General features: G+C 44.9%; 1 protein-coding gene across 1 annotated transcript in view; it reads right to left on the reverse strand.

The window, feature by feature from the left end:
• LOC124775602 (SET domain-containing protein SmydA-8-like) overlaps window positions 1–12,255 on the reverse strand; it is a 62,766-nt gene that overhangs the window by 41,487 nt on the left and 9,024 nt on the right. The window contains exon 2 of the mRNA XM_047250433.1: window positions 7,011–7,215. Coding sequence (XP_047106389.1) covers window positions 7,011–7,215 — 205 coding nt within the window. The remainder of the gene's footprint in view (window positions 1–7,010; window positions 7,216–12,255) is intronic.

The raw sequence follows: 12,255 nt of genomic DNA on the forward strand, positions 1-12,255 counted from the left end.
GCAACTGAAATCGGGACTCTTCGGACTTGGCACCTGTTTTTCAGTCGTCTAGGTCCAACCAGAATAGTCACGAACCCAAGAAAGCAGCTGCAGGCGATATCCTGATGTTAATATAGGTACTCGTGGCGGTCGTCTGGTACCACAGCCAGTTAATGGCACATTTCGCTATTCTGTCCTAACGGTTACTTTCGTCGTACGTCCTACACTGATTTCTCCGGTTATTTCACGCAGTGTTGCTTGTCTGTTAGCTCTGATAACCCTACGCAAACGCCGCTTTTCTCGGTCGTTAAGTGAAGACCGGGGTGAGATGTAACGCATGAAATTTTGTATTCTCGGCACATTCTTGATACTGTGGATATTGAGATACTGAATTCCCTAACGATTTCCGAAACTGAATATACCAAGCGTCTAGTTCAAACTACCATTTCGAGTTTAAGGTCTGTTAATATCCGTCGTGCTGCCATAATCGCATCGGAAACCTTTTCACGTGAATCACCAGAGTACAAATGACAGCTCCGCCAATGCACTGTTCTTTTATACCTTGTGTACGCGATACTCGATACTACTGCCATCTGTATTCGTGCATATCGCTATCCCATGACTTTTGTCAGTATATAACTAGAACCCAAGACTATACATGAAAGCCTTTTTCCATCTTGTCACACTAAAGCAGGCTCGAGTACGTAGGAGATTGCTAAAAATATGAATATTTATACTTCTACATGTCTCAGCTGACAATGAGGTTGAGAAACCTCAAAAGCTAGTTCAAGAAATAATGAAACACTTCATAAGTGACTGATAGCAGTTACGTGTAATCATATCCGAGGGTACACTATGTGATCAAAAGTATCCGGACACCCCCAGAAACATACGTTTGGCACATTAGGTGCATTGTGTTGCCAGATACTGCCAGGTACTCCATATCTGCGACCTCAGTAGTCATTACACATCGTGAGAGAGCAGAATGGGGCGCTCCGCTGAACTCACGGACTTCGAACGTGGTCAGGTGACTGGGTGTCACTTGTATCATATGTATGTACGTGAGATTTCCACACTCCTAAATATCCCTAGGTCCACCGTTTCCGATGTGGTACTGAAGTGGAAACGTGAAACGTGAAGGGACACGTACAGCACAAAAGCGTACAGGCAGACCTCGTCTGTTGGCTGACAGAGACCGCCGACAGTTAAAGAGGTCGTAATGTGTAATAGACAGACATCTATCCAGACCATCACACAAGAATTCCAAATTGCATCAGGAAACGCTGCAGGTACTAAGACAGCCAGGCGGGAGATGAGAAAACTTGGATTTCATGGTCGAGCGGCTGCTCATAAGCCACACACCACACTGGTAAATTCCAAACGACGCCTCGTTTGGTGTAAGTAGCGTAAATATTGGACGACTGAACAGTGAAAAAACGTTGTGTGGAGTGACGAATCACAGTATACAGTGTGGCGATCCGATGGCAGAGTGTGGGTATGACGAATGCCCAGTGAACGTCATCTGCCAGCGTGTGTAGTGCCAACAGTAAAATTCGGAGGCAGTGGTGTTATGGTGTGGTCGTGTTTTTCATGGAGGGGTCTTTCACTCCTTATTGTTTTGCGTGGCACTATGACATAACAGAACTACATTGATGTTTTAAGCACCTTCTTGCTTCCTACTGTTGAAGAGCAATTCGGGAATGGCGACTGCATCTTTCAACACGATGGAGCACCTGTTCATAGCGCACGGCCTGTGACGGAGTTCAAAAAATGGCTCTGAGCACTATGGGACTTAACTTCTCAGGTCATTAGTCCCCTAGAACTTAGAACTAGTTAAACCTAACTAACCTAAGGACATCACACACATCCATGCCCGAGGCAGGATTCGAACCTGCGACCGTAGCGGTCTCGCGGTTCCAGACTGCAGCGCCTAGAACCGCATGACCACTTCGGCCGGCTGTGGCGGAGTCGTTACACGACAATAACATCCCTGTAATGAACTGGCCTGCACAGAGTCCTGACCTTAATCTTACAGAACACCTTTGGGATGTTTTGGAACGCCGACTTCGTGCCAGGCCTCATCGACCAACATCGATACCTTTCCTCAGTACACCACTCCGTGAAGAATGGGCTGCCATTCCTCAAGAAACCTTCCAGCACCTAATTGAACGTATGCCTGCGAGAATGGGAGCCGTCATCAAGGCTGAGGGTGGGCCAACATCATATTGAATTCCAAAATTACCGATGGTGGAAGCCACGGACTTGTTAAGTCATTTTCTGCGAGGTGTCCGGATACTTTTGATTACGTAGTGTAAGTACTGTGTAGTGACGAATCACTGTCCTGTAAGAAACTAAACTGTGGCCGCAACTTCCATCAAGGGACTGACAGTTTCTAAAAAGCTGTTCCGACCGGCTATCTCCATGGAGCCACAATCAGGTCCCTGCCAATCACTCACACTAAAGCCACAATGTGGGAGTCCAGCTGAGAAACTAACTTTCTGTTAGAAACCCTCAAGCCTGCCCTACGCTCAAATGGCTCTGAGCATTATGCGACTTAACTTCTGAGGTCATCAGGCGCCTATAACTTAGAACTAATGAAACCTAACTAATCTAAGGACACCACACACATCCATGCCCAAGACAGGATTCGAACCTGCAACCGTAGCGGTCGCTCGGTTCCAGACTGTAGCGCCCAGAACCGCACGCCCACTCCGGCCGGCCCTGCCCTACGCTCAACCAGTTCAGGTCATCACACATAATTTCTTCTTACTGCAGTAGATAGTATAGTAGCTAATACATTTCAATCACTGTCGTAACCTCCATCGCACGTAGTGAGTTTGACCTGAAATAAAACTGCGTTTGCCATTATACGACTTTATTACGAGATGCACTGCCACTAAAATATTATCTGCACGTGTTTCTGTAGGGTTTGTCAATAGATTGAAGGATTCATTTCTGATATTACTCAGACCTCAAGTAGCCCTTCATTGCGATGAGATGTGTCTTACATATCGACCCAAAAAGTGACTGAGCCACCTCCTTACCGAGTCCGTAGGACTGTATGCCTGGGACGCGCATTGGTGCCTGATAACCTCCAAACTCTTCTATGATGATCATCAGGCGTCAAATGAATCCTGTACTCGACGACAAAGAGAACCCGACTCCAGTGATCCCGGTTCCACTCTCTGTGTCCTCTCGCCCACCTCTACAACGGTGCTGTTGTTTCTGGTGCACTCCTACATGCCTGTCTTGGTCAACACGACCCAGTTGCCTTCAAAAAGTGCCACGCGAATCAGATGCATCCTTTCCGGGGCACCTATGAACCATATTCTGTAGCTTGCGGTGATCAGCTGGTGTCGGCTGCTAACGAGAGTCGTAAAGCCCATATGCAGTGCTGTAGGTCTCGCAATAGCGACTGAGTGTCCGAATTGACGTCACTGTGCTGTACGCCAGTGCAGCAGCAACGTCCCGTACTGAAAACCCTTACGTACGCAAGCCGCACTGGGCCGTGCACTGTTGTGGAACACCGCCCTGTGCTGAACTACACTGAGAGTTGAAGTTTACTTTCACTACTTTGACAAACACAAACGTCCTAATATTCTGCAAAATTATGTTTATTCGGTCACGAACCGGCTGTCGGCTTCTCAGATCATCTTCAGGTGACAACTCAATGTCACAAACAAAGATAAACATGATATTCAACTTACACAGATACGATTTCTACAGAAGCTACAAAAATGACAATGTGCGTTGGTGCCGTTGCTAGGTTGGCATCATTTAGTTGGTATAGTTACGGTTGTCGTCTTCTTCTTGTGTTCATTGGCGCCACTCCGTTTGCAAGCATTGTCTGTCCACTAGTGGCAGAAGCGGCGGTTATCGATATCTAGTAACGGTGGTACTATCTTTGGGGCGACGTTGTGTTATTTCCGTGTCGTGTGAGTCGGCAGTCCGGTTGGGGACAGACGAGCAGCCAGGTCCGTGAAGCGCGAGAACACGCCGGGACCACTGGCTGAACCCATACACTGCTGGAAGGAAGAGCTGTAGTCGCGAGGAGTACAACCTCGTTGTCAACTGGGCCCAGGAAGTTTAAGGTGAGTGGACCTTAATTCAAGTAGTGAAACCTCCACCATTTTGAGATCTCGCCATTTGCTTGCGGGTTGCTGCTCGCAGTGTCGCCAAGACAATGAACAGTGAGTGGGGCGTTTGGAGAAGGCGAACCTAATTAGCCTTCCTTCACTTCTTATTATTAATTGTTGCATTCTATATGTTATTATTTGTGAAGTTTAACGAGTGGTATTTTTCCTGCCTAGTGGCCGCTAACACCCCAGTTACGTGCCCTGGAGCTTAGTGTACTCTTCCTCGCCTTGCCGCTGCTGTCCGGTAAGGCGTGTAGTTCCACAGCTTCCTTGATATGTGGGCCAGGTGGTGTTTTTTTTCTCCTACACTGGCAGTAGTGTTTCCTTTCTGCTTCCGGATGCTCTAAACACCGGAGTCTGAAGACGTAGTGCTGACTGCCGGTTCAAGCTTGGATGTGTTATTTCATCGTTGCATTGGTCATCGGACGTTAGGTAGATTTGGGAAATGATTATTGGTCATGCGTTTAAACTCTTGGCTGCCTGTCTCATCGGTTGCGAAATTTGAGGGACTTTCCCGGGTCGATCCTTGGAGCAACGTCTGCGCCCCCCCTCCCCCCTCCCCCTTGGTTTGGTCAGATTTGATGATTTTTTTTAAAATTAATAACTGTAATTCCAAGTTTGAAGATGTTTAACTGGTTCTTAAAGGATTGCTATTCAGGCCTTCAGTCGTGAAACAGTTTTTAAACTATTACTGTTGTGGCCTTCAGCCGAGAAATAGTTTGAATTTGTTGTCATTAAGGCCTTCAGCCGTGGATCACTTGTTAATTTAATGTCACCTTTTATTTGTTGTTGTTTCCAAATAAAGTGTACGTGATTGAGAAATAAACTAACCAACAGTAATTTATTACGGCCCCGTCCACAATCGTAACCCAATCCTGCCTTCCTTGGTACCAGGTCTCACATGACAATAGTTACATGAACTTGCATGAACTAAGAAAGGGGTAAATAAAGTTTTTATGTGGAGATACATTTAAAAAATGACGAGAAATGAGATGAATTTACGGTTTGAATGTAGTATTTTTAACATGTAGAGTTAAAAAGAATGGGGTACAACGGTCGAGGAGCTCCTCATTAGCCACACAATTCTGTACTCACTACCAAGAGACACTTGAAATGTTGTAAAGATCGACGCCACTGGACAGTGGATGACTGGAACCGGGCGATTTGGAGGAATGAATCACGCTATTACCCGTTGCCATCCGATTCAAGTATTACAGTTTGGCAAATGCCTGCAGAACGCTAACTGCCATGATGTGTAGTGCAAACGGTGAAATACAGAGGAAGTGGTGTTACGGTACGGGGTGTTTCTTCTCGGTTAGGGTGTGGTCCCATTACTACGCTTGACAAGATAAATACGGAAGGATATGGAAGCATTCTACAGCATTCTGAACAGCGCACAGTAGAGGAACAGTGCGGAGACAATGATTGTATCAGCATGACGATGAGCCCTGTCATAAAGCAGGATGTTGGGATGCAATGGTTTGTGGACAATAACACTCCTGAAATGGAGTGACCTGCCAGGAGTCCCGACCTGAACGCAGCGCAACACCTTTGGGATGAGCCAGAACGTCGACTCGGCTCCCGACGCCAGCGTCCAACCTCACTACTTTCTCTGGCTGCTGCTCTCGAGGAAGAAAGGGTTGTCATTCCTCCATCGACATTCAGGTACTTCATTGAAAGTGTCCTCAGCGGAGTTCATTCCGTTATAAAGGCGAAGGCTGGACACGCCTCATATTAATATCTGCTATTAGGTCTCCGGATACTTTTGATTAGGTAGTGTATTTGTGTAGAAACAAACGAGAAGCGTCCACAGTAGTGCGTACAGACGGTATTTTGTTTCTGGTTTTTTGACGTCAAGCACAGGGTTATTACAAATGATTGAAGCGATAACTTTATTATTTGAGATATTTTCACAATGCTTTGCACACACATACAAAAACTCAAAAAGGTTTTTTAGGCATTCACAAATGTTCGATACGTGCCCCTTTAGTGATTCGGCAGACATCAAGCCGATAATCAAGTTCCTCCCACAATCGGCGCAGCATGTCCCCATCAATGAGTTCGAAAGCATCGTTGATGCGGGCTCGCAGTTCTGGCACGTTTCTTGGTAGAGGAGGTTTTAACACTGAATCTTTCACATAACCCCACAGAAAGAAATCGCATGGGGTTAAGTCGGGAGAGCGTGGAGGCCATGACATGAATTACTGATCATGATCTCCACCGCGCCGAAAATTCAAAGCGTTTGACTTTGTCATCGGGTGTCAGGGCTTGTAGCAATTGTAAACGGTAAGGCTTCTGCTTTAGCCTTTTCCGTAAGATTTTCCAAACCGTCGGCTGTGGTACGTTTAGCTCCCTGCTTGCTTTATTCGTCGACTTCCGCGGGCTACGCGTGAAACTTGCCCGCACGCGTTCAACCGTTTCTTCGCTCACTGCAGGCCGACTCGTTGATTTCCCCTTACAGAGGCATCCAGAAGCTTTCAACTGCGCATACCATCGCCGAATGGAGTTAGCAGTTGGTGGATCTTTGTTGAACTTCGTCCTGAAGTGTCGTTGCACTGTTATGATTGACTGATGTGAGTGCATTTCAAGCACGACATACGCTTTCTCGGCTCCTGTCGCTATTTTCTCTCACTGCGCTCTCGAGCGCTCTGGTGGCAGAAACCTGAAGTGCGGCTTCAGCCGAACAAAACTTTATGAGTTTTTCTACGTATCTGTAGTGTGTCGTGACCATATGTCAATGAATGGAGCTACAGTGAATTTATGAAATCGCTTCAATCATTTGTAATAGCCCTGTAACTCGGCTTTACATTTCCAGATGTTTGCCTTAGTGGTCAAAGGGGAAGATGTATCCTTGTTCCTCATGTTGGAGCACTGAGTGTTTAAGTGAGCGCTCACCTCGGAGTCATCGTGGTGGCAGGAGCCGCCGGGGCAGAGCGGCGCGGCCGAGCACCGGGAGCAGGTGGGGGGCGGCGCGGGCAGCCGCCTCCAGCAGCCCAGGCACAGCGGCGAGCGGCCGCCTCCGGCGCGGGGGCCCACCGCCACCGGCTGCTCCTTCAGCAGCAGCTCCCCCGCCTTGAGGTCGCGCGTCGCCACCAGGTACCTGTCGGCAATCAACCTGTTTGGTGCTTACGGTATGGTGATGAGCTGCAGTGCGTTTCATTCTCTACTCCGTGGGCTAGAGCGAGCTGCCCGTGTTCCGACTCGTTGTAAAGCTGACTTCTTTTGAGTCAAATACAAGGTGGCTTGGTGGTGGGACAGGGGAGATCCCAGTTGGGAATATTTGGGAGATGATTCACAGTTTCATTTGCCATACAATTGAGAGTCCCTAACTTTAGTCGGAACTGGGTATTGCAGTTATCTGTAAGTTTTTTGAAATAACCCAGGTGAGGCGTAGCGCCGTATAACGATCCTGCCTTGGAGGCGGTTAAGTGGCAGATCTGTCTCAGAGCTGGATAGTGACAGATGGTGAAGCGAAACTGGACGCGCACGTAGCTTATATATCAGCCGATAGAGGACAGTATTGGATAGGGGACTGATTTAGTTTCGATTGTGCCCACTAGAGTGCACTAAGAATGTTTTTCATAAACTGTTCTAGTATTTGCATAAAGTGTTATTATGTCTTTTTGTGTATGCAAAATGTTATAAGTGTGTTTTAACAGTATGAATGATGCGTGAGTGTGGTTTAAGGTTTATTATGAATATAACTGTTTAACGAGTTATGTAGTGGGATATAGTGTGGGAACATTTCGAAGAAGTATGAATATGGACAAAGGGGATTTTTGTAGAATAGATCTGTAAAATAAGTTTATGGTAAAGGGAAAGTTAATTCAGGTATAAATAACAATAGTAAATCACTTTATGCATAAGCAAAACTTCAGCATATTAGATAATTACGTCGGTAAAAAGTGCAGTCGTTAGGTTTACTATTTTGCGATTGGTTATTGATGAAAAGCGCGAATTGACGCGGGAGAATGTTGTTTTGCTATTGGCTGTTGAGTAAACTGACCAATGGTAAAGCAATATTCTTCGCTCGCCTTTCTCTGCTGGTAGAGAAGACTTAGAGTATTCTAGAAAAGAGTCGGAGCCTAGCCATGAAGCATTTCGGACGTGTGTAGTAGTAGTTCAGATGGAAACGATAAGTTGCCCGATCTAGCAGTGTTTCTTACATCAAACGTGTGGTAAAGTGACGGCATAATTATTCCGATGGACGTGTAGAAATTTCGGAATTTTTAAGTGAATTTTGTGACGAAAAAAAGACATATATTCCGCGTGGCGTATTGAGCAGGTCGGTGGCTAAAAGCTGTGACTGCATTTGGTACCGACAGACTTAATATTTGGCGAGCATTATCAATAAAAAAACAATCAGTATTTTTGAAGCTGTTACGTTTTCAGGAAGTGCAACAGCATAAACTTGCTAACGTGAGTGAAAGGGACTGTGAGTGACTTTGTTAAGGCTAGTACGGACTTGGTAGTGATACTTGTTCACTTAAGTTTCAGATTATATTAATTGAGTACAAAATTTCCAACCTTTCATTTCGTGTGAAAACTTTCTCCCGAAACGTAGATTAGTGACTTCAATTGCAGCCTGGTTCACGTCGAAGTACAGTAGGTTTCGCTCGGCTTTCCTACTGATGATCTGCTGAGACAATGTTCACAGGTAGGCGCAGGTCCGTCGTAAAGGGACGGAAAGAACCGCGCCGCCGCACAGGGTGTCGGAGACGAAACGCCCTAGTTTGAAATGTCTGTAACACAACATGTATTCGATACGTAAAGAAGATACATACAACAATGGATGCACAAATTTTGAAGTTTTCTTTGTTCACCCTCACACTGCTACATAAGTCCAAAGAGTGGCACAGAGTATGGATAATCGGTATTCGGTTTGTTTCCAGGCATTCTTTGTCGTCTGTCGCATGTCTGTCTCATTTGTAGCTCTAATCCTCCGACAAAGGTGTTCCCGAGTTGTCACTCTGATACGGTACACCCTATCCTTAAAATACCCCCACAGGAAGAAATCCAGAGCAGTAGAGTCAGGCGCTCGGGTTGGCCATCGGATTGGACCACCGCTCCCAATGCATCTTTGTGGCAATCCGTTACTTAATGCTTTATGAACTTCCGCATGCCAATGTGGAGGTGCCCCATCCTGCTGGAAGAGCAGGTGTGGATGTCGATGTCTTACTTGAGGGAACACAAAATTAACTAACATAACATGATACGAACGACCAATGATAGTTGTCTCTGCAAAGAGAAAAGGTCTAATAACTTCATCCTCCTGGCCACATCACACGCTTGTCATTGTGGCTTTCTCGTTGATACTGAATGGCGTCATGAGGATGTTCGCTATCCCATTTTCGGGCAGCTTTGTGGACTCGTGTAGCACTTCGTGGATAGTTGATATTGGGTCATCGAACTCACATGACACCATACGAATGGACTTCTTTAAAAGGTATCTGAAGTGCGACTAACAGTCTCCTCTGATGCACTTGGCGATGTACCACCACGCCTTCTAGCAACAGATCCTGTCTCTGGAAACGTTTTCCTCGCCTTTTTCTCTTGGTATCGGGACAGTTTCTGTGGAACTTTGCACTGAAACGTCGTTGAGTTGGAGTTGCATTAATGCTCCCCAGTTCCGCTTTTTCAGCATTCGTTGTCATTTTCAGTTGTTTAAAAATTTTACAATTTCTTTGCTTTTCAGCTTCTAAAATAAAATTCCACAGACACTCTACTAGTTAACAAAACTGTTAGGGTTCCTTATTATGTTCAGCATAAGTGCTTCATATTTGGGCGTTTTGCCAGAAATAATATGAAGGCCTGATGCTCGCCTGAGTATCTGTTATGTATTGGACCGAAGTTGGTGAATTGCTTGACGCGTGGGGTGCGCCTACCTGTAGAAACTCTGATGAGATGATCAGAAGTGGCATCAACAAGTGCACGCGGGTTATCGTGGCGGCTGCGCAGTCATCGGGCGAGGAGGAGACTTTGCTGGAGCACGAGGTCGTCCAGCTGTTTGTCAACGAAATAATCCGAGAGACGATTTATTGTGAACTTGGACACTGTTTTGCCGGTCGCTGTGGCCGAGCGGTTCTAGGCGCTTCAGTCTGGAACAGCGCTAACCTTAGGTTAGTTAGGTTTAAGTAGTTCTAAGTCTAGGGGACTGATGACCTCAGAGTTTAGGTCCCATAGTGCTTGGAGCCATTTGACACTGGTTTGAATAGGAAGCCGGCAGCCCTTCGTTTAGATTTGTTAATGGAAGATTCGTCTACATACCTTTGTATAATAAAAAAAAATGCAAGAAGGATAAGGTCACTCCTTTTGTGTCCCTATTAGCACTCTTGTCGAAAGTCTCGAAGATAGACTGAATGTTCGCTAACATATCGTCTCACTGCAAATCACAGTTTGCACACACTCTGGCGTTCTCATGCTCGGGTAGTAAGGTGAAAAAAATTGAAGACAGCAAAGTATAGTGGCCTCTGACGACCATAGAATGGTCACCTCATGACCATCAGAGATGGAATGGTTGCCTGTATCGCCAACACATGTATTGCCCTTTCATTCTCCTCAACGTAAAGTTCAAGATGAAAAATAATTTGGCGACATTTAAGTGGAGAGAAACTATGTCATTACAAGGGATGTATAATAAGCAATGCCTTCAGTCACAAATATCGTGTTTTCTTATAATACACGATGCACCTTGGCCACTTTGGGCCTATCGTAGCGTATAATTAGATTACTATGTATCCAATGTCTTGTTTTAAGCGAGATGACGCCTCAAAAATGTTCGTTCATGTTACGAGAAAATCTGCAGATCGTCAATCAAGAAATACACGGTAAGAAAAGTTTCATAGGAGGGTTAACTCTTAGTATACCATATCCGTGAATAATTTTGATGGATGCGTGAACTTGGTATGCCTTGAATTATCGAGAAGTGCCGTTGTCCATAATAAATGGCACCCCCCGTCAAGAAATGTTTCTTCCTGCCTCTACGTTTAATTCCTCATAAATTCCCTTTTATGCTCCTTTGTTTCTTTGCTTTCTTCGGTTCGCGATTTTCAACATTTAATGCTGAACTTTATCGTAACAGGAACGAGAGGACTGATGTGAGGATCTAATTACATCTGACGATAGATTTTCAAGGGCCGAAATGCATCGTGTAATACAGTGAAGAACGGAAATTTAAAAATGAAGGCGTTGCATGTTATACTTTCGGTGTGATGAATGCACTCAAGGCAGCAACTACTATTGAGGACAAAATTAACTTACGTCTTTATGTCCCTTGTAAAACACCAATAATAATAATAATAAGTATTATTATTATCATTATTAATGTCTTTCAAATGAACTGCAAAGTGGCTAGATTTGAATCCAACATTTTTTTACGGTGATTTAGAAACTAACATTTTGTAATATGTGATCTGAGGCTTTCCCGGAATTTATGCCGATGCAGCATCTAATGATAGCGGAACGGTTATTCGCCAAAATACCATGGGCATACGACGATCGTATCCGGCCGAACATCAGAAAACCCGTCAAATAACATTTTCTAGTTTGTGTAGGTCGTAGCAGTTGTATGCATGAAAATGTGGGAGAGATAATGGTAGGTGTTCTGGTTACTAATTCAAATTAGTTACCTAGAACCATGCTTAGAATACATTTGTTCGGAGAGTGTGACTGTATTCATCTATGTCCTTCAGATCAATTGATGCTGACTTTTGGCTTTTGCTTGACTGCCTTCGCTGTTGGTAAGTGAATCTGAACATGCTGTTCGATCGAACGCTAGTGCGACATTATTAAGTAACCATTCTTTCTATATTAATAGCCACTTTTCTGTGCATATGTTTCATCATAAAGTGCATTTGTAACTCGGACTTATCTCCATGCATCATGTTAATTACTTTAAGATTTGCAATAATACTGAAACGAATCGATATTTCAGAGTATGGACGGCAAAGCCGAGTGTGATAGCTAATGAAGTATTGTCTTCAGTGTAACCGTTATTATAACACCTATATCAAGTTCCTTGCGTGTTTAGGCAGTATTCTTCGATATTTGAGCCTTTGAAGATTTTTTTTTACATCTTTTATTTTCTACTCAAAGCAGTACAAGCGCGTCGACGAGTCATCGAGTCCACAGTGCGTAACAT

This window comes from Schistocerca piceifrons, chromosome 2 (genome assembly GCF_021461385.2).
Source record: "Schistocerca piceifrons isolate TAMUIC-IGC-003096 chromosome 2, iqSchPice1.1, whole genome shotgun sequence".
NCBI lineage: Eukaryota > Metazoa > Arthropoda > Insecta > Orthoptera > Acrididae > Schistocerca > Schistocerca piceifrons.